Below are 23,687 nucleotides of genomic sequence, written 5' to 3' on the forward strand. Positions count from 1 at the left end.
TACTACCAGGTATTAAAGGGTTATGCACATACTATATGTACAAAATTATTTGTTTCAGCCCAGGTATTCTAAAGTGGAGATAGCTTGTTCGTATTGAAGCACCAGTATTGTCTTGCCCTGTTGAATAACCTATTTGCTCACAAAACTCATTCTTCAAGTGAAGTCAATCCTTTTTTGAAGTTACCCAACTGTCATTTAGTCAGTAGCTGGATTATTTACTTTGTCACACTCTTAGAAAAAGGGTACAAAATTACCGAAAGTACACTTGTGACTGGAGTGGTACCCAAATTTTACATAGAAATCGTACCCCTAACCAGCAATAGATAATTAATTTGTACCTTTTTTGCTTGTAAAAGCTACTTATTAGTACCCAAATATAACATTTGTAGTTTCAGGGTACATGTGGGAAATTTGTTCAGAAATGTCCCTCCATTGTACCTTTATTTCCAAGAGCACATGCTGAGTTGGGAAGCCTTCTGAAAATCACATGGTGAACTTCTCAAGTTTGCGCTGCTGTGGCCACTGCCTGGATGTGCAGCGTAAATGGGAATGATATCCATCTTGTTAGAAAGAGGAGGAAATAAAATATGCAGTGAAAGATGTGGCTCAGGAAGTGAACCGGATCATTTGTGTCATTATTGAGAACGAGCAGAGGAGGAAATCGACCTCAAACTATTTGTAAGTGTGGCTCAATCTCAATAAATAAGTTTCTGGTGGGAAAAAGAGTGTTGGGGTGTTGATAAATCTGGTAAAAACACACAGATATAAAAGCATGCTGTTTCTCAATGCATAGGTTACAATTTCTTCTTTAAAGTTCACACAGGAAATAATTTATCAAAAATTATGTTTTGCTAATTAAAATCTTAGAATCTTAAAAACGTCAATCGAATATGCTTAATGCCTTATTTAATAATAGTTTTGGGGTATTTTCAAATATATCAATTATTTTTTCAATTTTAAAAAATGGTTCAAATGAAATTTTCAATTAAAAATATCCCAAAAATCATTTGAGAAAATTACTTATTTTTAATTTAGAATTTTACTCTGAATTTACTCTATTGAGCCTAATTTCGTCCAAATCTAGAGGGGCATCGCTCCAAAAAAAAGCATTTTAGGGGCCCTGCCTGCGTTCAACACGCTCCATCGGTTTCACGAGCGCGCCCGTCAGCTAAGGAGAGAGACGTGAGTGTGAACGCGCGAAAGAGGAGGAGGAACTGGGGAAACGGATTCGAACTCCGATAGACCGAAGAGAGACGACAGCACGGATTTCCTGTGGGATAAGTGGACGGGCCTCGCTGCTAAAACGGTAAAATAAATGCATACATAGCACCCTATCTGTCTGCAGATAACGATATCAGACACGCTTGTTCGCTGAACCGTGTCATTAAAACGGTGTAACCTACTTCAGTAACGTTACAGTACTCCCCTGTCTTCCAGCACTCTGCACACATTCTTTTCCATTTTATCGGACAGCTATAGAAAGCTACCGTTAGCCAACAGCTAGCGAGTAAGATGGCGGTCGTTTTGGTTATACGCAGGGCAATGTTGGCTTAAAATGGCGGAGTCCAGTCGATGAATATGGAGTGAAATCGCTTGGATACACAAAGGTGTTTGGCATTGCAGCACTGCGTCTTTCATTTATCGAAATTATACAGTATGTGGTCGAAATATATAAAGCCATATTTTCCAAAATATGATCAGATAGCTAACTTAGCCACCTAGTCTAGTTGGCTAACTAGATAAATAACATTCGCTCAGATGTGTCTGTCCTGAACTTAAGTAAATCATCGAAGTACTAACGTTGATGTATGCCCCTCTACTAATTTAACGTTACTTGCTACACGTCCGCATAATCCGTAGCCACGCACGAAACATGCTAAAGTTAGTCGTCCTAGTGCGGGTGCACATTTCAAAGTTGCTAACGTTCGTCTACGTAGGAAGACCTAAACATATGTAGCCGTGGTTAGTCTTTAGACTATATAGCTAGTTGGCTTACATTTGCCAAAATTGCTCATTTACGATGGTCAGTTAGAAAATCAGTTAACGCGCCACCAAATTGACTGCTAGCTAGCTACAACGATAGTTTGCAGTGCTAGCTAGCGCTAAGGTTGTAACTTCGATGCAGGATCCTGGTGGTAGCTAGTTAGTTAGCTCAGGAAACTTTGATGTGTTGTTGCAGATTCGGGGTTGATCAATGGGCAACTAAACTGAGTTTAATGCTAGTAAGCTGTCAACGCCCACTTTGTTGTTGGCTGGCTTGCTTGCTAGCTAGCTAGCTAGCTAGCTAACACAATGTAGCTACACATGCTGGCACTGTTTTTGTATTAATAACACTAGATAAAAAGCTAGCCAATGAACCCCTCCACAATGTTATCACATGGCTGTTCTTTCATTTTATGTTTTGGGCTGGGCGAGCCATCTAACATGGCATTTCAGAGGCGACGCCTCAAGAATAAGACTTTCTTTATCAAGCAATTTGCATTTAAACATTTATAATACTACGGAGTTAAAACTTTTTTTTTTTCAAGGTAGCTATATTTACTTGATATATGTTGTTTGAAACGTGGTGAGTTTTACCTGCTCGTTGCATGTGGATACCTAAAGGAATGGTTCACTTGCTGGGTTTCTTTGAACTAATTTCCATTTTAACATTTAAATAATACAATTTAAAAAAAGCTCCAGAAAGTGAACCAACTATTTATATTACTCCTGGTGGTGCTGAACAATGGTTAGAGGACTGGATACTGGTCCTGAGCGTTGCATGTAGTTTTCTGGTTTTCACTCGTTAGTGCATTTTAAAATTTTTATTTTTTATAACAGTACCTACTGTTGCATTATGGCAGATATTGGATCTTGAGCTTGCTTAGTCTTGTTAGTAGTTGTTTTGGGAATTGATATGAATTCCGTCGTTTCTGCAGAAGGCTTTGTGCTTAAAATTTTGACCAAGCATGTGTTTTAAAAAATAATATTAGCGAGTGGTCATATATTATCGAGACGCACCGCCCTGTTTTGCAGTTCTTGGTGATATTTTGGCAGTTGTTTGCTTGTGCTAAAACTGAGAGCAGCAGCTGAGAGAGAGAGAGAGGGTTTGTGAGGGCGTGCAGACAGGTGTGAGGTACAAACCGCTTCAGTTTAGAAAGCGCCCTTCCCCCACGCGTCTGCGTCTCTTCCTCGCCTGGGTCCCATTTCTGTGGTGAGGGTGTTTGCTGGGTCACGCTCCCTCCCCTCCCCCACCTCACTCTCCATCTCCTCAGACACACGCTCATTTATGCGCACACACACTCGCTCAAAACGAGGTGTCATTTTGGGCTGGCAGTTTGCTGCAGGTTTCCGGGCTCTGAACCCTATTTTGCATCTCATTGCTTTATAATTTTTCAGAACGGAATGTTCCTGGTTTGAGTTTATTGTGACCTGATTTTGACGGTTTGAATTTGGAAAATGGCTCAGAGTGCATAATACATAGCTGCCCTTGTCTTTTACTTTTTCCTCTCCAACATTTTCTCTCTTTCCCATTCGCCCCCATCCTAATTTCTCCTCCTCTCTGCCACTTTATTGCACCTTATTTAAAGTTATGGTGTGTTTATTTTGCTTCTTCCTTGCCTTCCATCTCCCATATGCCCTCTACCTAACTAATTGCAGTTTTATGCTTTTGGGTTGTCCAGCTCCTCTCTGCCCTGCCTCTTTTCAATACCTTCAGGTTTGAGGTGTCCCTTTGTGACACACACACACACTGCCTTGTTCTGTTAGTCGTGCTGATGGTTATCTATGCTTCCTCTTGTGTTCGTGTAGGGCCTATATCAAAGAGTTTTGTGGTGATTTACTTCATCTCTATTTCACTAATGAACCTTGTAATAAAAAAGAAAGTCAATGGATTCATGTAATTTTCAAATAATATTTGGACCCAATTGTTATTTACCTTCATATCTGTTGATACTTGCTGCTGGTATGGCCTTGAAATTTGTATGAAAGTGCATTCTAAATGGAATTAAAAAGGGTTTAGGAAGTCTTAAATTTAGCTTGTTGAAACCTGCTGGTACCCTGCTCTGGCTCCTCACTTGACCTCACCTCTCCGCTTGTCCTCCTCTCCCCTGTCCCAGATGCCTCACACCAGAAGGTATCCGTCTCCGGAGCGGGCCAGCCGGGGCAGCTACCAGGACCGGTACCGCGGACGCAGGGACCGGCGGCAGAGATCCCCTTCCCTGTCCTCCAGCGGTGAGCGGGAGAGGAGAGGGGGCGGCGACCGGCGTGAGGACAGCTACCTGCGCTCCAGGAGGTCAGCGTCCTAAAAAAAAAATAGAGGAACCCAGTACACTTCGCCTCTGTAGTCCTAATGCGATCATTCAGCTGCTGCACTGTGCAAGCATGCTGAGCCTGTGGGTTTTAAAGCTCTTGATCTCGTATACGTGCCTCTGAGCTGGAGTTAGCAGCCTGTGGGCCTCCCAACGCACGGATCTCGCTCAAACATGCCGGTCGATAGAAAACAAGGATTCAGTCCCAGTCGTGGTTGCGATTAAAATTAATTGGATAACTGAACTGCATATGTTCTTAGTGAGTGAGTCCATGATGTTTCTTTTTGGGCATTCAGTCATTTACAGTTTAGGTGTAGAATCGATAATTTAGTATGGTATTTGTGAAACAAATTTCTTATATTCAACGAGCAGATGGAATATACTTATAGAGTGGTGTGAGTGCTTCTGTTTTTTAAAGTTTATTAGCCACCCTGTTGAGATTGCTTGCTATGTCTCTCCCCCTCCCGCTTGAATTTCGCTGCTTTTCTCCCCGCCGCAGCTATGACAACCGCTCCGCAGATCGCAGGCCCTACGACCGGCGGTACTGCGAGGGCTACAGGCGTCTGGACTACAGCCGCGAGCGCGAGCGGGCGAGAGAGAGGGACCGCGAGCGGGAGAGGGAGCGCGCCGCGCCCGAGGGCTACTACACGCGCGGAGACGCGGCCGCCCGTCCCTACGACTACCGGCGCGACAGAGGGCGGGAGCGGGAGCGGGAGGAGTCGTACGGCCGGACGGACAGCAGGCGTAAGCACAAACGAAGGAGGCGTAGAACCAGGTCCTATAGCCCGTCCACTTCGGTGAGTTCTGCCTGACCCGCGTCTCTCTCTCTCTTTCCTGCTCCCTCGCTCTCCTTTCTTTCTGCCTTTGTCGCTCGTCCTTTCCCATGTTTTCTTCCCTTAAGTCTTCCCCATAACACCATTTTGTCCACAGCCCCTGGGCTCGGTAAGTAGTAAACTTTTCCTCATGTCTCAGTGTTCTTGTTTTTTTTTTGGTATTGGAAATCTGTTTTTTTTTTTTTCATTGCTGTTGAGAATAAGCAAATGTTTCTGAATGAGGAGCAAACTATTTTACTCAGTATTCTTACAGTTCAGTCTAGAACTGTGAGTCTAATCTGTCGACTCACATTTTCACACGCTAGCCTTGACACTAAGCTACCCAAACTGTGTGAGCATTATACTTGTGTTCTGTGTGCATATAATTAGTATTTGTGGCATGGATGTTAAGTTGCACTTGTGAGCAAACACTGAGCAGTGTGATCACTGAGTCCGCTTTAGCCAGGTTGCCATAGCTGATCACGGAGCCAATTTTAGCCAGATTGTCATAGCTGACGACTGAGTTTGCTTTAGCCAGATTGTCATGGCTGATGACTGAGTTTGCTTTAGCCAGATTGTCATGGCTGATGACTGAGTTTGCTTTAGCCAGATTGTCATAGCTGATGACTGAGTTTGCTTTAGCCAGGTTGTCGTAGCTGATGACTGAGTTTGCTTTAGCCAGATTGTCGTAGCTGATGACTGAGTTTGCTTTAGCCAGGTTGTCGTAGCTGATGACTGAGTTTGCTTTAGCCAGATTGTCGTAGCTGATGACTGAGTTTGCTTTAGCCAGGTTGTCGTAGCTGATGACTGAGTTTGCTTTAGCCAGATTGTCGTAGCTGATGATCAGTTTTAGCCAGTCCGCCAAGCGTTTCTCTACTGTGGCCCTTCTCAGCCCATCTTCTGTGAGCTCAGCCTGTTATCAGCTGTGGTTAAGTATTGCGCGGTCACATGACCAAACTGGGGTCAGCACCGCTGCCTAATTAATGCTACTTGTGCCCTTAGGGCCTGTCCACCGTCTTTCACGGCCAGTCAGATCGAGCAAGTTCACGCACCCCTCATTTTTTATAATTGATTATGAACACATTTACGTGTGATACATCTTTGAAAGAGAACTTTGCTTCTGGTGTGGGCAGTCACTCTTCGAGGTGCAATTTTAAAACGAACACAAGGAGCTTAATTCATATTTATATTTATGAAAATGAGTCCCCTGGTGTGGTTGGAGATAGTGGTGACTACGGTTAATGATCGTTGTTTTGCTCATTCCCTCCAAGTATTTTGCAGCAAGTGGCTGCCGAGCAGCTGGTAGATTTACTTGGGTGGTTATCTCGACTATTCATATTTAACCCCCTGTAGTGCGCGTTGGAAAGTATAATCACCTTCAGAGACGATGGTATCTGGGGTTATGTGCCATGGCTTCTGGAGGCAGAAACTGGATCCTCCGGCTCCGTTCTCAAAGTTTTGATTCTCCTTGCCGCTTTTTCCCCGGGGAGTCATGACCGGGGTTTATTATTAGCATGTGTCTCAGCTCTCACCCTCTTTCCCTTCGCCCTCCTCATATCGCTCCCTCCCTCTCCCTGCTCTCCACCCTCTCTGTCCTTTCCCCGTTCTTTCTCTTGCTCTCTCTGTCTACCTCCTAATCACCACTTTCCTGCTCTTTCCGCTGTCTCCTTTTCTTCTCTCCCCCTCTCTTAACCTCCCCCTCCCCGCTATCTCACTTTCTCCTCTGTTAGCGTTTGTATCTTCCTGCTTTCTGTGCTTTTCTCTCCCTCTCTCTTCCCCCCCCCCCCCCCCCCCCCCCTTTCCTGTCCCTCCCCGTGCGCAAGAGCGATGGGCAAAACCGAGCTGTATTCGGTGTATAAGACCTGCGTCGGCTGTGTCTGCCTGTGCCTGTCTGTGAGTACCGGTCTCCTCCCCCCCCCTCCCTCCCCTTTCCCCCCCGCTCCGCCGCTGTGTGTTCCTGCTCTAGCTCTGCTAAGAGTGAACCCTCCCGCTGGCCTTCCTGTCGCCTCCCCGTCTCCTCGGCTCTGCATGCAGCCTAACTAACCCCCCCGCTCTGCCTCCGCATGCTCTCTGTGTACGCTCTCCGCTCCGGTCCAGTCCGAGCCTCCTGCCTCTCAGCTCCTCAGGCACCGATATTAATAACAGAGCCTTGTGGATATAAATAGGCTGGAGAGAGCTCCTCTGCATTTCCCTTTTAGCCCTTAGCCTTAGTGTGCATTTCAATTAGGGTAAGAGCTCTTATGGTGACTGTGGTGTAGCTCTGGCTAAATCGAGCAGAACTCAGCTACAGTGCGAGGAATAGCAGGGTAGGGCTGTAATGTGGATATTTGTGCAACTGTGTGATCGTGTGTGTGTGTGTGCTAATGTCATTGTGAATCAGGCTCACTCCAGCTACAGACCTGTGCCCTGTTGGGCACTGTCTGTGTGCGTGTGTGTGTGTTTGTGTTTTATCACACACAACTCTGTTGGCTCCAGAACAATGGAGTGAGGGATGGGGTGCAAATGCTGCTGATTTTGTTCTCAAAGTACTTCCAACTGTTTGAATTATGTTTGAATATCACTTTTGCTTTCAAATAATCCCCCCCCCCCTTTTCTATCTAATTATTTCTGAAATGTTTGTGCATCCATTCTGCATTTTCTGACTCATTGTTTTTTCTGTAGCGGTTATGAAAAAAAGAAAATGTTGCATTTTTATTGCTCTAATCTCATTTAATAATTTTATGCATTCATGGATGTCTCTGTAGACTTTCGTTTTTGTTTGGTAGGAGCAGCAGATAAAACGGTAGAGAGAGAGAAAGGTGGGAGACAGACGGAAAGCAGTGGGAGGAATGTGATCTTTGACTTGTTCCCTTGCACTATATCCTTATCGTTGTGTATCCCTCACGCGGTGTGGTGTCAAATGACTCGCCCTATGACCGCCCATTCTACCTACAACTACACCGCCTCCTCCCGCTGTCGCCGTGGCAATGGCTGGCCCTCTCCCCGCGCCCCCCCCCCCCTCCCCGGCTGTGTCGTCCTCGAACCCTGGCGGGCCGCAGCGGACCAACAGCCGGACGCGGGCGTTGAGTGTGAGGGACGACGAAGAGGGGCACCTGGTGTATCGGAGTGGGGACGTCCTGCAAGAGAGATGTACTCACTGCCACTACTTTATCGTAACCCTTCTCCATATCAGCACATCCATAGAGCATTAAGAGGAAAGGGATTACCCATAATGCAGTTCTGCCTGCTTCTCTTCAGCTGAAGTGACGGATCACTTTGTGTAGTACACACAAAGGTGCATTCTAGATGGAATTTATTTGTCAGGATAGATTTAGTTTTTTTTCTTCAGCATATATGCTCCAGCCGTGTATATAAGTATTAGATTTGAAGTGTTCTGGGGTTTTTTTTTTTTTGGTTTCTTTCAATGTCTTTTAAAATTGAAAGCAAAAGGCAACGGGTTCTTTTAAAATATAATTTATTTTCAAATCAGTTTCACAATGTGATTAATTTTCCATTCCTCGTCTTTCATTAATCACTGAGCTCCCCCCCCCTACCCAGACCTCTAAAACCAGCTTCAATTAACCTACTTCTAATGAAACATGCCAGTCATCTGATACAGGCCAGACCTCCCTCTCCCAGTCCAGCAGTCTTATGTTCTCACAAGTCTATTTAAGAGCACGGTCACAGAACAGATTGGGAAGAGAAAAAGGCTGCCTGTTTTTTCTTCTTCTCTTTTTGGTTGTGTAGTACTTTTTCCTTCCTTCAGTCAGCCTTGAACACCTGAAAATCTGCTTTTTTCCCCAAGGGAGAAATGAGAATCCTTTCAGTTGAAAGCCAGCCCCTCCTCTTCTCCCTCTGTCCCTCTGCTCTCATCAGTTTACTCACTTCAAAAGAAACGATTGTCGGCTTTTTTTTTAAAGTTTTTTTTTTAACTCAAGCAGTGGTGTCTGTGGTGAAGGATGGAAAAAATCTACGATAGGAAAAGGCCTATTTTTTAAAAAAATTTATACTTCAGATGTGTGTTAACATCTATCGCTCCCACCCTTTCCCCCAAAGTCCCATATAGTGCACCCAGCCACTGCAGGGGATAATGTGTGTAGCGCCCGTTTAGGAAAAAGTGTACGGGTTGGGTGGGTGGCATTCGCCAGTATCAGGCCCTAACAGTGAGAGGGAGTATTTTCCTACCAGGGGAAGGGAGGCCCAGCCTCCTCTGAGTGTGAAAATGGCTGTTCTTACTGCCTGTTCCTCTTGCAGTGTGTCACCGCTGTTCCGCACTTCTTAACCAGTTCTCTGTGTCTGTCTCTGTCTCTGTCTCTCTGTGTCTGTCTCTCTCTCTGTCTCTTTCTCACGGCCCCACTCGCGCAGATGAGGTTGTGAACACGTTGGGGGAAGGCACCTTTGGGAGGGTAGCGCAGTGCGTGGACCACCGCAGGTATGACACTTCGCTTCTGAACGAGCTTCCGTTGTAGAGGGTGCATTTGAACAGTCAACCGCAGCCTTGTGAAAACCCACATTTGCAGACCTGCCAACCTGCATGCATTTTGTGTACCGACCACGCAATTCTTGGTAAAAATACGCAGGTACGAAATGCCAGCTGAAACTACGCAAACAAAAAATATATATATATTATTGTAATTTAATTACGGAAAACAACCAATTAATACAAAACAATACCGTACATTTATTCGGTATTTAAACTACATCCCTCGGATTGAACCAGATGCTACGACCTTGTGCTTGTGGTTCTGTAACCCCTCCCCGACCCACTCAACATCCACTGATACGCAGCGGTACTTTATTATCCACCGAGGCGTTACGCTGCGTTGCTGAGGTAAAGTGGGGAGTAATAATCAAGCACAAAAATGTGACCGTAATATTAACACATAAATCGGTAAAACATGTTCGGTAACTTTACGAGATGATGCATTTCAAGGGGTATATCCTAATGAGATAAATTTGTGGTTATAGTTAGCCGTAGTAGTAGCTCGCAAGCGATTTAGTCTCGTTACGAGACGTGTGAATAACTGATGGAGTAATTTAGCTGCAGTAACTCAAACGCTACGTAGACTCGCTGTTCAAACTTTGAATCGCGCACGCTCTTTTGGAGCAAAGTGACCATTGCAAAGGTGTTTGACTATAGACTGCTAACGTAGCAAATAATTCCTATTATTGCAGCCAGTCACCCGACCAGCCTTGCAGTTAGAAAATAGTCATGACGTCAGATGACGAGGATACTAACTAGGAGAGAGAGAGCAGCAGACCTACTAAAAAGAAGCGAGTCCATGCCTCCCAGAAGTTCCTCGCAAAATATCAGGAGCAATGGCCGTGCCTCCGCCCCTCAAAACTTCCGCACCATGCATTTTGCACATTGTGCAATTATGATTTTGACATTAGCCACCAAGGAGCTTCAGGTAATAATTTGGCTAAACCTCTAGATACAAAAGCCTACATTCCTAGATAATTTTTCAATTGAATACTATTTTTTTCATTAGGCCTATATGATGTGTGCCTATATAAGCTGATTTAATTATTTAATTGTAAAATAAAAATGGAAATCATGAACAGAAACTTGGTTTTATTCATAATTGATAGTGTTTTACATCACAACATAAGCTTTTTTTACATTACAAGTTTCTGTAAATACTTGAAAATGAAAACATGTTACAATATACAAAATAAATAATTTCCATTTTTATTAAATAAGTGAATGCAATTCACTTGTGGTTATCAGTTTGTATAAGCACACACATCATATAATGAAATATTAATCATGAAAAAATTGTTTTAAGCAGGTGTACTCAAACTTTTGACTTGAAAGTATATCATAATATAGCCCAGTGCAGTGCAAGCAATATTTTAGAATCAGGTCAAATTATACAATTTTGCCTGATCACTTCAACAGTCAAAACTAGAATTAAGAAGAAAGGCTTGTGTGTGCGTGCAAAGTGAAGTGGTGCGAAAGCATGTGAACTAAGCGTTACACTGACTGTTGTGGTACTCAAAATATTTTCCTAAGGTTGGCAGGTCTGTGTTTGTATATTTAAATCCAAATTTACATCTAAGGGGAGATGGGTCAAATGAGATGTGAACAGGTACACGTCGTTTGTATCGTTAGCCTATAAGTTTCAGACTGCATTCATTATGCGTATACTTTTGTATGTGTTACATTTCGGAACTGATGGTGGCTAAAAAATAAAAGATTTTACGAGATCTCAGAGCTCTTTGCCTGCCATGGAAAGATTTACCTCATACAGCCGTGGTGTTCGGAGAGTAAAGTGGTGTTGTGTGTGGTGTGTGGGTGTGTGCGTGCGTGCGTGTGTGTGCACGTGTGTGTGTGTGTGTGTACCTCAGGGGTGGATCCCGTGTGGCCCTCAAGATCATTAAGAATGTGGAGAAATACAAGGAAGCAGCACGACTGGAGATCAATGTTCTGGAGAGGATCAATGAGAAAGACCCAGAGAACAAACAGTGAGTTCCGCCATCATCATCTGTATCTACATGAGCCCATATCATCTGCATCTACATCATCTGTATGTACATCAGCCTATGTAACACTCGAGGCTGAGAAGGTTCTGGAATATGGAATTTGTTTGAAGTCAGAAACTCAGTTGAATTGACTCATAATTTTGGTGGGGGGGAAAACTTTGCTGAATTGAATAACTGAATAAGCACATAGTCTAAATATAGACTGTGCACTGCATGTACCCAACCAAAGGTATTTGTAGTCATTCGTTTTTTTACGAGACAGCCCTTTTTATCTGTTTGCACAGTTCTTTTGACTATTGTATGATTATTAAAGTCAACCACCAGGGTGTGCTGTTACTGTATATTATAATCCTGTGGCATGGATGCCTGTTGCTTTTCTCAGGTGCAGCATGTCTCAGTACAGGAGATACAGACCTCAGGGTCTGCTGGTTTTCGCTGTTCCTCAGCACTAAATTTATAATTATAGCCGTTCTTTACTCAATTAACTTGTTTCTCCTGGTCTCTCGGGTCAGAGTTAGTTGCTGATTTTAAGGTGAAAATGAAAACCAGCAGACCCTGTGGCCCTCCAGGATCAAGAACCCCTCCGTGTTAAGTTTACGAAAAGGGGGGTTGGGCACACTAAACTTGGAAGCGTAACTTTGTCCTGTCGTGACTCGGTACGCCATTACCGACCTACAGAGTGAGCGGTGGTGACAAGCAGCCGTGCCGTCCTGCGTTTGCGTCGTCTGTCGCGTGCCCTTTCACCCACGCACTGCTGAATGCAGAACCGCGGCGCTTTCGTTTGCTGGTCTGTGCTCCTGGTTTTTTGGGCTGTTGCATTAAATCTGCCCCCCCCCCCCCTCGTGATTAAGCAATGGCGCTTCCCAAATAAGTAGGAGGATATCATTTCAAACATGAGGCTAAATGGACTCTCTGCCTGCCAGCTGGCCTCCTGCCCTTTTGTCCTTATGGGGCGCGGCGGTGATGGTGTTCCTGAAAAGCGCACCGCCCTGCGAACGTGAATTTCGCCCTCGGGTTAAAATGACGACGGAACCGTGAGCCTCACAGTACTGTGGCAGAGTTATGAGCGCCTTTTTTAAAATCCTATGAACCGATCAGATCCAGTTTTCATAGGCTGATATGGCATTTTTTGATTCATTTTGCTGAGAAACCACCTCACCTGCCTTATTTTCTTGGAGGTACATTAAACTGCGTGATTGAACTCAGTGGGACCCGAGGGAAGGTGGATACACGTAAGATCAGATAATCAAGTGACAGTATTTCATAATGAGGTCGAGTGAGCCACAGAGTCTTCATGTGGCTGATTTCTCACATGCTGTAACTACACCATGGCAGCAGACTGAAATCAGCCACATGAAGATTCTTTTCTTTTTTTGTGGGGGGGGGATTTTCAGCTTTATTGGACAGGACAGTGTAGGGAGAGGAAGAACGGAGAGAGAGAGAGAGAGGGAGAGACGTGCGACAAAGGTCGCGCGGTCGGACTCGAACCCCCGCCGTCGCGGCTCGCAGTGAGCATGTGGACAGTGCTCTACAGGCACCCTGCCAGATGAAGATTCTGAATCGGGAAACTTCATTATTCCTTGTTGACGGTACTAAAAAACCAATCGCATTTGGCAGGAGTCCAGCAGTCCTAGCTTGCACCGGGAACACATGCATGGATGTTCCGTTAATGTGCAGCGTTCAGTCGAGAGGTGGCGTTTCGCCAGGCTGTCCGTTTCCATTAGGAATTGACATGGTCATATAAATGAGGCCGTGGGATAGTCCAGTAGGTGGCTTATGCGGGAGGTTGGTGTGAAAAGAGGCCCATGCCCTTATTTACAGCCCTGTTACATGAACACGTCAGACACTCCTAAGATAAGAGTTATACTTTTTTTTTTTCCTCTACTCGCACTTCATAGATATCCTTTCAGAGATTAGCTGTGCGCCAGGCAGGGATGTACAAGGGGTGGACGGGGCCGCATTACACTCAGGTCACACACACGCGGGAGCCGGAGTGCACCGCACAATGGGCAAATTCAATTTGGACTTGAGAAAACAGGATGAAAAGACGGCCCGGTCGCGCAGCCTCGGCTTCAAAGCAGCGCCACAGCCCGCATCTGGTCTCGTTCCGGAGGGGCGAGAACACCTTTGAAGTGGCGCACGCACGCAGTTCGCTGTGTGTCTGCGTGACTGTCACGAGCCTCGGTTGGGCTGCTCAGCCTGTTGGCTCCCGTAGCAGAACGGTCTTAGAATATTAATACGGTAAGTTAAGAAGTGAGGAGGGATGACACGGGTGATGTATTCATAGCTTTGGTAGGAGGTGGTAGGGCGCGATGGCACTACAGAGGCAGAAATTTGCTTTAGGAGGCTGAATGCCAGCAGTGTTTCCAGCTGGTTTGGAAAATAAAGGTATTTGTCTTTTGGAACAGCTGTTCGTTTTTTCACGTGGTCTGAACCAGTACGGCAGTAATTCATATTCTGAGATGCTGTGGTTTTGAAAACACACATTTTCTGTCTGCATTGTGGGTTTATGAGATTTTGGGGATTTTATTCCCCACGCGCAGCTCCTTGTAGGGAAATGCATTTCACCTACAATCCCAGCCAGCTGAGCATCGAGACCCGGGCAAGAAAAACCAGCTCCAGAGAGGAGCAGTTATTTTTATTTTCGTATTATTATTTGAACAGTTCGATGATAATGGTGACTCAGACCGGTTGATGCACTTGCCAGGAATTCAAGCTGTGCGCCGTAGCGTAGATTTTACAGCTTCAGACTTGGCCTGTGCCATTAGCCAATCAGGAACTGTCGTGCGCTGTTGCTGGGCTAAGCGTTCTTCGCACTGGCAGGGGCCGTGTGGCCTCGTGCTGGCCCAGGCTCCTCTGCTTACAGCTGCACGAGCTCCCGCCAGCCGCGCCCCACGTGCCCACGGCCTGCCAGCTGCTCTGAGCGACAGACCCGCCTGCCCCTGCGTCCAGCGCCAGCTCTCCTGCAGCGCCTCGTGGCGCCTAGTTTGGGGAAACATGGACTTGCTCCTCAGGAGGCGCATCACAGAAGTGCCAGAGCTTTAGCTGACAGCCAGTGATATTAGTCCCCATCGACGCCAGCAGTCACCTCTGTTATCAGATCTGCATCGCTGCCAACTAGGCGTAAGAATGAGATGAGAAAATTGTACTAGATGTAAGAAATATGTTATATAACAAATGACTGGTGATTATAAGTCTCTAAACAAAAAATGACAAAAAACTGTTATCAGTGGCACGGGCTCAGTGTTTGACTCCGCCCCCTTCTCTTCTCCCTCCCCAGTCTGTGTGTGAAGATGTACGACTGGTTCGACTACCACGGACACATGTGCATCTCCTTCGAGCTGCTGGCGCTCAGCACCTTCGACTTCCTCAAGGAGAACAACTACCAGCCCTACTCCGTCGGCCAGGTCCGCCACATGGCCTACCAGATCTGCCAGGCGGTCAAGTGTGAGTACGCACACGCCTGCCTGCACATGCACTCGCATGTGCACATAAGCACAAACGCACAGACACGCACACATACACACACGCACGCACGCACTCTCACGCTCACACACATGCTCACACGCACAAACACATACACATGTGCTCACGCAACTGCATGCAGAAATACACAGACATACACACACACAAGCACATCTCTCCAGATAAGCGTGTGTCTGTCTGTCTGCGCGTGTGGTCGGATTGTGATGTTTTCATTGCACCTGCAGTTCTCCATGACAACAAGCTGACGCACACCGACTTGAAGCCAGAGAACATCCTGTTTGTCAACTCCGACTTCACCATGACCTACAATGTGGAGAAGGTGAGGGGGCCGGGTGTGAGGGGCTGATGGAAACGCTCTCGGTTTCGCTTCCTGGCCTAATGCCACCGCAGGTGGGGAGAGGGGTCTGTCTCGTCGCAGTAATGCTGCGGCTGAGATTAGCACCTCCCTGCGCCCCTGGCTCATAAGGTCATAACGCCTGTCGGTCGGTAGCATCCGTCACGCTCTTTCTGCGTGACTGGGGTGCGTCTCTAGTCCGCGGCGTTGCCATCTTTGCCGAGCCCCTGCCCTGCTGAGCTGCTGAACGCTCCGGCTGTCCCGGCTGCGTCGCTGCGTTCTCGTCGCTCTCTGACCGTGCCGTCTCTCTGTTCCTGCCAGGAGTGTGATGAATGCTATTGACAGTTACTGTGCCCAATCTTAGTGTGGTTCATAGTCTGTCATTGTGCCCCTATCATGAGGTTTATGCTGTGGAGAGTTATTGTGCTCTCATCCTTGTGTATTTTTTAGCATTGACAGTTACTGTGGCCCTGTGCTCGTGTGGGTTTTAGCATTGACAGTTACTGTGGCCCTGTGCTCGTGTGGGTTTTAGCATTGACAGTTACTGTGGCCCTGTGCTCGTGTGGTCTTTAGCATTGACAGTTATTGTGCTCGTGTGGTCTCTGACGCTCTCTCGCTGTCGTCTCCCCTCAGAAGCGGGAGGAGAGGACGATTACGAGCACGCTGGTGCGGCTGGTGGATTTCGGCAGCGCCACTTTCGACCACGAGCACCACAGCACCATCGTGTCCACGCGCCACTACCGCGCCCCCGAGGTCATATTGGGTACGTGCCTTACCCCCCCTCATGGTTACCGCGCGCTCTGACCTGCGTTCAGGACGGCAGCGTCTCCTGGGCTCCTGTGCTGCTTTGTGGTTTGACGCGGCCCGCGTTTGTCTGTCTGTGCGCCGCAGAGCTGGGCTGGAGCCAGCCGTGTGACGTGTGGAGCATCGGCTGCATCCTGTTTGAGTACTACCTGGGCTTCACCCTGTTTCAGGTACAGCCTCGCCTTCCTGCTCGCTGTGGGTGCAGACCGCAGGTTATAGCTGCCCCGGGGATCGGCGCCCTTGTCTGGGTGCGTGTGAGTGTGTCTGTGTGGCATTGCGAGAACGATGAGTGAGCTGTGTGTGTGTTTGTGAGTGTGTGACTGACTGACTGACTGAGACTATTCACACATTTATGAATAGAGACTGTGCTCGTGTTTGTGACAGACTGTGCAGATGTATGTGACAGAGACTGCATATCTTTGTGACTGAGCCTGTGTGTGTGCTGCTTAAGTGGTTGGTGTGGGATCTGAGCCCAAGGCTGCAGCAGGGGGACACAGCTGCAGGCTCCGCCCGTCTTCCACAAGGACAAGCTCACAGCAGGCCGGGCGCTGGCAGGGACTCCTGGACCAAAAGAGCCTCACGCTCCTTCTGACCTGTCACTGTTATAGAGCCAACGAGTCCTGGGCTCACACTGACCCTGCCTCCTTCCTCCTGCCCCCCACCACAGAGCACTGGACCTGCCTTCCTCCTCCTACCCCCTTCTCACTGCATTGCCCTGGCCTGCCCCCCTCCTCCTCCCCTTGCACTTTTCCACAGCCCTCGGGTGCTGTTGCTCAGGCCAGCGGTGCAGGTCTTTAATCAGCGCAGATGATTTGCGTCAGGCCTAAAGTGTGGGGGGGGGGGGCGGGGTGACAGGCTGTGAGAGATGAGGCACTCAAACTGTCGCTGGCGCTGATGAAGTGGGGGGCGCGGGGGGCGCGGGGGGGGGGGGTGCCCGTGCCCGTGCCCGTGCCCTTGAGCTGTGCGTCAGCGCCGCCCGCTCTGGTCTCACAGCTCCTAACCGTTACTCCACCGTCCTTCAGCCAGCCTTGAGCCTGCGCCAGGGAGGGAGGGAGAGAGGGGAGAGAGGGGAGAGTGGGAGAGACAGGCAGGGGGATAGAGCGACAGAGGGAGAGGGAGGGAGAGAGGTAGGGGGAGAGAGGGAGGGAGGGAGAGAGAGAGGGAGGGAGGGAGGGAGAGAGACAGGCAGGGGGAGAGGGAGGGAGAGAGGTAGGGGGAGAGAGTGTGAGAGGGAGAAAGGGGGAGAGAGAGTGAGTGTGTGGAGACTGACTGAGAGTTGGGAGGTGTGTGTGGAAACTGACTGTGTGACAGAGTTGGGAGGTGTGTATGTGGAGACTGACTGAGAGTTGGGAGGTGTGTGTGTGTGTGGAGACTGACTGAGAGTTGGGAGGTGTGTGTGTGGAGACTGACTGAGAGTTGGGAGGTGTGTATGTGGAGACTGACTGAGAGTTGGGAGGTGTGTATGTGGAGACTGTGACAGAGTTGGGAGGTGTGTGTGGAGATTGACTGAGAGTTGGGAGGTGTGTGTGTGTGGAGACTGACTGAGAGTTGGGAGGTGTGTGTATGTGGAGACTGACTGAGAGTTGGGAGGTGTGTGTGTGGAGATTGACTGAGAGTTGGGAGGTGTGTGTATGTGGAGACTGACTGAGAGTTGGGAGGTGTGTGTGTGGAGATTGACTGAGAGTTGGGAGGTGTGTGTGTGTGGAGACTGACTGAGAGTTGGGAGGTGTGTGTATGTGGAGACTGACTGAGAGTTGGGAGGTGTGTATGTGGAGACTGTCACTGAGAGTTGGGAGGTGTGTGTATGTGGAGACTGAGAGTTGGGAGGTGTGTGTATGTGGAGACTGTGACTGAGAGTTGGGAGGTGTGTATGTGGAGACTGTGACTGAGAGTTGGGAGGTGTGTGTGTGGAGACAGAGTTGGGAGGTGTGTGTGTGGAGACTGACTGAGAGTTGGGAGGTGTGTGTGTGGAGACTGACTGAGAGTTGGGAGGTGTGTGTGTGGAGACTGAGAGTTGGGAGGTGTGTGTATGTGGAGACTGTGACTGAGAGTTGGGAGGTGTGTGTATGTGGAGACTGAGAGTTGGGAGGTGTGTGTATGTGGAGACTGTGACTGAGAGTTGGGAGGTGTGTGTGTGGAGACTGTGACTGATAGTTGGGAGGTGTGTATGTGGAGACTGACTGAGAGTTTGGAGGTGTGTATTTGGAGACTGTGACTGAGAGTTGGGAGGTGTGTGTGTGGAGACTGACTGAGAGTTGGGAGGTGTGTGTGTGGAGATTGACTGAGAGTTGGGAGGTGTGTGTGTGTGGAGACTGACTGAGAGTTGGGAGGTGTGTGTGTGGAGACTGTGACTGAGAGTTGAGAGGTGAGCATGTGGAGACTGTGACAGAGTTGGGAGGTGTGTGTGTGGAGATTGACTGAGAGTTGGGAGGTGTGTGTGTGGAGATTGACTGAGAGTTGGGAGGTGTGTGTGTGTGGAGACTGTGACTGAGAGTTGGGAGGTGTGTGTGTGGAGACTGTGACTGAGAGTTGAGAGGTGAGCATGTGGAGACTGTGACAGAGTTGGGAGGTGTGTGTGTGGAGATTGACTGAGAGTTGGGAGGTGTGTGTGTGGAGATTGACTGAGAGTTGGGAGGTGTGTGTGTGTGGAGACTGACTGAGAGTTGGGAGGTGTGTGTGTGTGGAGACTGACTGAGAGTTGGGAGGTGTGTGTATGTGGAGACTGACTGAGAGTTGGGAGGTGTGTGTGTGTGGAGACTGACTGAGAGTTGGGAGGTGTGTGTATGTGGAGACTGACTGAGAGTTGGGAGGTGTGTGTGTGGAGACTGTGACTGAGAGTTGGGAGGTGTGTGTATGTGGAGACTGACTGAGAGTTGGGAGGTGTGTGTGTGGAGACTGAGAGTTGGGAGGTGTGTGTGTGGAGACTGACTGAGAGTTGGGAGGTGTGTATGTGGAGACTGTGACTGAGAGTTGGGAGGTGTGTATGTGGAGACTGACTGAGTGTTGGGAGGTGTGTGTGTGGAGACTGACTGAGAGTTGGGAGGTGTGTGTGTGGAGACTGTGACTGAGAGTTGGGAGGTGTGTGTGTGGAGACTGAGAGTTGGGAGGTGTGTATGTGGAGACTGACTGAGAGTTGGGAGGTGTGTATGTGGAGACTGACTGAGAGTTGGGAGGTGTGTATGTGGAGACTGTGACTGAGAGTTGGGAGGTGTGTATGTGGAGACTGACTGAGAGTTGGGAGGTGTGTGTGTGGAGACTGACTGAGAGTTGGGAGGTGTGTGTGTGGAGACTGTGACTGAGAGTTGGGAGGTGTGTGTGTGGAGACTGAGAGTTGGGAGGTGTGTATGTGGAGACTGACTGAGAGTTGGGAGGTGTGTATGTGGAGACTGACTGAGAGTTGGGAGGTGTGTATGTGGAGACTGTGACTGAGAGTTGGGAGGTGTGTGTGTGGAGACTGACTGAGAGTTGGGAGGTGTGTATGTGGAGACTGACTGAGAGTTGGGAGGTGTGTATGTGGAGACTGACTGAGAGTTGGGAGGTGTGTGTGTGGAGATTGTCACTGAGAGTTGGGAGGTGTGTATGTGGAGACTGTGACTGAGAGTTGGGAGGTGTGTGTGTGGAGACTGAGAGTTGGGAGGTGTGTATGTGGAGACTGACTGAGAGTTGGGAGGTGTGTATGTGGAGACTGTGACTGAGAGTTGGGAGGTGTGTATGTGGAGACTGACTGAGAGTTGGGAGGTGTGTGTGTGGAGACTGACTGAGAGTTGGGAGGTGTGTGTGTGGAGACTGTGACTGAGAGTTGGGAGGTGTGTGTGTGGAGACTGTGACTGAGAGTTGGGAGGTGTGTGTGTGGAGACTGTGACTGAGAGTTGGGAGATGTGTATGTGGAGACTGACTGAGAGTTGGGAGGTGTGTATGTGGAGACTGACTGAGAGTTGGGAGGTGTGTGTGTCTGTTGGTCATTGCTCCCCTTCCCTCCTTTCAGACGCATGACAACAAAGAGCACCTGGCCATGATGGAGAGAATACAGGGACCCATCCCCTCCAGAATGATCCGGAAGACGAGGTTAGAATCTCTCTCTCTCTCTCTCTCGCACGCACTGTCACTCACACATGCATGCGTGTTCACACATACACATACATACACACGCGTGCACACACACATGCTTACTCACACCCGTGCCACACACACACACACAGGCTTACTCACACCCGTGCCACACACACACACATGCTCTCGCGCATACACACGGGCACCGCACGTATGTGCTGTTAGCGAACGCCCCGTCTCTGTCCGGGCCCTTCTCTGTGTCCTTAGCGGGATTAGCGGCGCATTGAGAGCTGCCCTCTCTCCTCAGGAAGCAGAAGTATTTCTACCGCGGGCGTCTGGACTGGGACCAGAGCTCCTCCGCCGGGCGATACGTCAGAGACAACTGCAAACCGCTGAGGGTGAGGATGGGGGGAGGGAGGGAGGAGTGCAAACCGCTGAGGGTGAGGATGGGGGGAGGGAGGGAGGAGTGCAAACCGCTGAGGGTGAGGATGGCGGGAGGGAGGGAGGAGTGCAAACCGCTGAGGGTGAGGATGGGGGGAGGGAGGGAGGAGTGCAAACCGCTGAGGGTGAGGATGGAGGGAGGGAGGGAGGGAGGAGTGCAAACCGCTGAGGGTGAGGATGGGGGGAGGGAGGGAGGAGTGCAAACCGCTGAGGGTGAGGATGGGGGGAGGGAGGGAGGAGTGCAAACCGCTGAGGGTGAGGATGGGGGGAGGGAGGGAGGAGTGCAAACCGCTGAGGGTGAGGATGGGGGGAGGGAGGGAGGAGTGCAAACCGCTGAGGGTGAGGATGGGGGGAGGGAGGGAGGAGTGCAAACCGCTGAGGGTGAGGATGGAGGGAGGGAGGGAGGAGTGCAAACCGCTGAGGGTGAGGATGGGGGGAGGGAGGGAGGAGTGCAAACCGCTGAGGGTGAGGATGGAGGGAGGGAGGGAGGGAGGAGTGCAAACCGCTGAGGGTGAGGATGGGGGGAGGGAGGGAGGAGTGCAAACCGCTGAGGGTGAGGATGGGGGGAGGGAGGGAGGAGTGCAAACCGCTGAGGGTGAGGATGGGGGGAGGGAGGGAGGAGTGCAAACCGCTGAGGGTGAGGATGGAGGGAGGGAGGGAGGAGTGCAAACCGCTGAGGGTGAGGATGGGGGGAGGGAGGGAGGAGTGCAAACCGCTGAGGGTGAGGATGGGGGGGAGGGAGGGAGGAGTGCAAACCGCTGAGGGTGAGGATGGGGGGGGGGGAGGGAGGAGTGCAAACCGCTGAGGCTGAGGATGGGGGGAGGGAGGGAGGAGTGCAAACCGCTGAGGGTGAGGATGGGGGGAGGGAGGGAGGAGTGCAAACCGCTGAGGGTGAGGATGGGGGGGGGGAGGGAGGAGTGCAAACCGCTGAGGGTGAGGATGGAGGGAGGGAGGGAGGGAGGAGTGCAAACCGCTGAGGGTGAGGATGGGGGGAGGGAGGGAGGAGTGCAAACCGCTGAGGGTGAGTATGGAGGGAGGGAGGAGAGAGGATGTGGGGAGAGAGAGGAGAGAGGATGGGGGGAGGGAGGAGTGAGGATGGGGGAGGGAGAGAGGAGTGAGGATGGGGGAGGGAGGGAGGAGTGATGATGGGGGAGGGAGAGAGGAGTGAGGATGGGGGAGGGAGGGAGGAGTGATGATGGGGGAGGGAGAGAGGAGTGAGGATGGGGGAGGGAGGGAGGAGTGATGATGGGGAGGGAGGGAGGAGAGAGTATGTGGGGAGAGAGAGGATGTGGGGAGAGAGAGGAGAGAGGATGTGGGAGGGAGGGAGGAGTGAGGATGGAGGAGGGAGGAGAGAGGATGGGGGAGAGAGGTGTGAGGATGGGGGGAGGGAGTGAGAACTGCAGGCTGCTGAGGGTGAGGATGGGGGGAGGGAGTGAGGTTTGGGGAGGGAGAGAGGAGAGAGGATGGGGGAGGGAGCAGTGTCAGGGTTGTCAGTGGGCATGCAGAGAGAACAGATGGCAGATGAAGAGGAGATGATAGTTGTGTTTAATGAACAGTGTGGTCCTTGTTGCATCGCAGCTTCCAGCAGGTGCTAACCTTGCCCCCCTCTGGCCCCCCTGCCCCCCGTCCCCTTTCCTCCTGTTCCCCTCTGCCCCTCGTCCCCTCTCCTCCCCGTTCCCCCTCCCCTGTCCCCCCCTGTCCCCCCCCCCAGCGGTACCTGCTGTCTGAGGCTGAGGAGCACCACCAGCTCTTTGACCTGATCGAGAGCATGCTGGAGTACGAGCCCTCCAAACGCGTCACTCCCGCCGCCGCCCAGCGCCACCCCTTCTTCTGCCCCCTGCGCGAGGGGGGCGGCGGGGGCGACCCCGGGGGCAGCAAGAGCTGGGAGGGCAACCGGGACATCAGCCGGTGACCGGGGGAAACGGGGGAGCGCCAGGGAGGTCTCCCCCCGACCCAAGGATTCGGCTGAAGAGCGCCCCGCTGCTCTGTTCTCCTGCCTGTTCTCACCTCCCCCCTGACTGGCCTCGCTCTCTCTCCCAGCCTCCCTCCTGCCTATCCGCACAGCACGTGCAGACAGGAAGAGGCGGGGCGCAGGCACGGGGGGTGTGGCCACCATATCAGACTTTGGGCTCATTGGAGGGAGACTACTGGAGAGCAGTGACGTGACAGCGACACCAGCCAATCCACGTTAAACAGACTTGACCTTCGTGGGTGTTGGAAGGGGTGAAAGCGTCAGAGGGAGTGTTTTGAGAAGACCACCTAAAATCTGTCTGCTTCCATCGTCTGCCTGGTAAAGGGTGGGGGAAGGGCTCAAACTGAACTCTCACTGCTGATTGGACGAGAGGGACTGGGAGAAGAAGAGGGGTCTCCGTAGGCACGCAGGTGACTGGCTGCGACTTTTAGACTTTTTGTGACGCATACGTAAGCCGTTGGCTGATCCCTGATTGGAGAGGGCAGGTCTGGTGACGTCGCCAGGCGACGGTTGCTCAGCACGCCTGCCATCTGGCCTGACTGAGTGGCGGTGCGGCTCCACGCATCACTGGCACGCTCGCTCCCGCGCCGGCGGCCCGTGGGCCTGACTGACTGACCGCCTGCTCCTCTCTGACACGGCACCAGGGTGTTCATCAAAACCGTGACTGGTGCTCCTTGTTGCGGAGTGGTTAGACGCGGCATTGGTAACTTTTACATGGTTTTTCATAGCTCTGTTGGCGGGAAGTGTCAGTTCGTTCACACACACACACACGCGCACGCACACACACTCACGTGCGTACTATACACTTTCCTTGTGTAGAATGTACGTGATTGCAAAGAATACTGCCTGTCTGACATTAATTGAAGCACAATCTTACCTGCTGCAGATATTCTCTGTCACAGACACGCAGCCTACACGTTTACAGTATTTATTGGGAAGCCACAGCGGAGCGTCTGTTTTTTTTGTATGAAATGAACTTTTGTATAGACTGTATATATGTACAATTCTATAATAAACACAAGCTACTATTCTGG

The 23,687-nt window shown here is 50.0% G+C and overlaps 1 protein-coding gene across 4 annotated transcripts; it reads left to right on the forward strand.

The window, feature by feature from the left end:
* The first annotated feature begins 1,169 nt into the window (after nt 1–1,169).
* Nucleotides 1,170–23,687, forward strand: LOC118220712 (dual specificity protein kinase CLK2-like). 4 transcript variants are annotated; one of them, XM_035404840.1, is made up of 13 exons: nt 1,170–1,306; nt 4,098–4,273; nt 4,789–5,086; nt 8,140–8,230; nt 9,446–9,512; nt 11,432–11,548; nt 14,847–15,013; nt 15,277–15,371; nt 16,020–16,149; nt 16,278–16,360; nt 20,176–20,255; nt 20,548–20,638; nt 22,393–23,687. In XM_035404840.1, exons 2-13 carry the CDS (start codon nt 4,098–4,100, stop codon nt 22,591–22,593), a joined length of 1,596 nt encoding a protein of 531 aa, XP_035260731.1. In that variant the 5' UTR covers nt 1,170–1,306; the 3' UTR covers nt 22,594–23,687. The 4 variants fall into 4 exon arrangements, with proteins under 4 accessions (XP_035260731.1, XP_035260740.1, XP_035260749.1 ...); XM_035404849.1 differs by lacking the exons at nt 1,170–1,306; nt 4,098–4,273; nt 4,789–5,086 and adding an exon at nt 5,110–5,747 and having other exon boundaries at nt 5,928–8,230; XM_035404858.1 differs by lacking the exons at nt 1,170–1,306; nt 4,098–4,273; nt 4,789–5,086 and adding an exon at nt 5,807–5,891 and having other exon boundaries at nt 5,928–8,230.

This window comes from Anguilla anguilla, chromosome 1 (genome assembly GCF_013347855.1).
Source record: "Anguilla anguilla isolate fAngAng1 chromosome 1, fAngAng1.pri, whole genome shotgun sequence".
In the NCBI taxonomy this organism is placed as follows: Eukaryota; Metazoa; Chordata; class Actinopteri; order Anguilliformes; family Anguillidae; genus Anguilla; species Anguilla anguilla.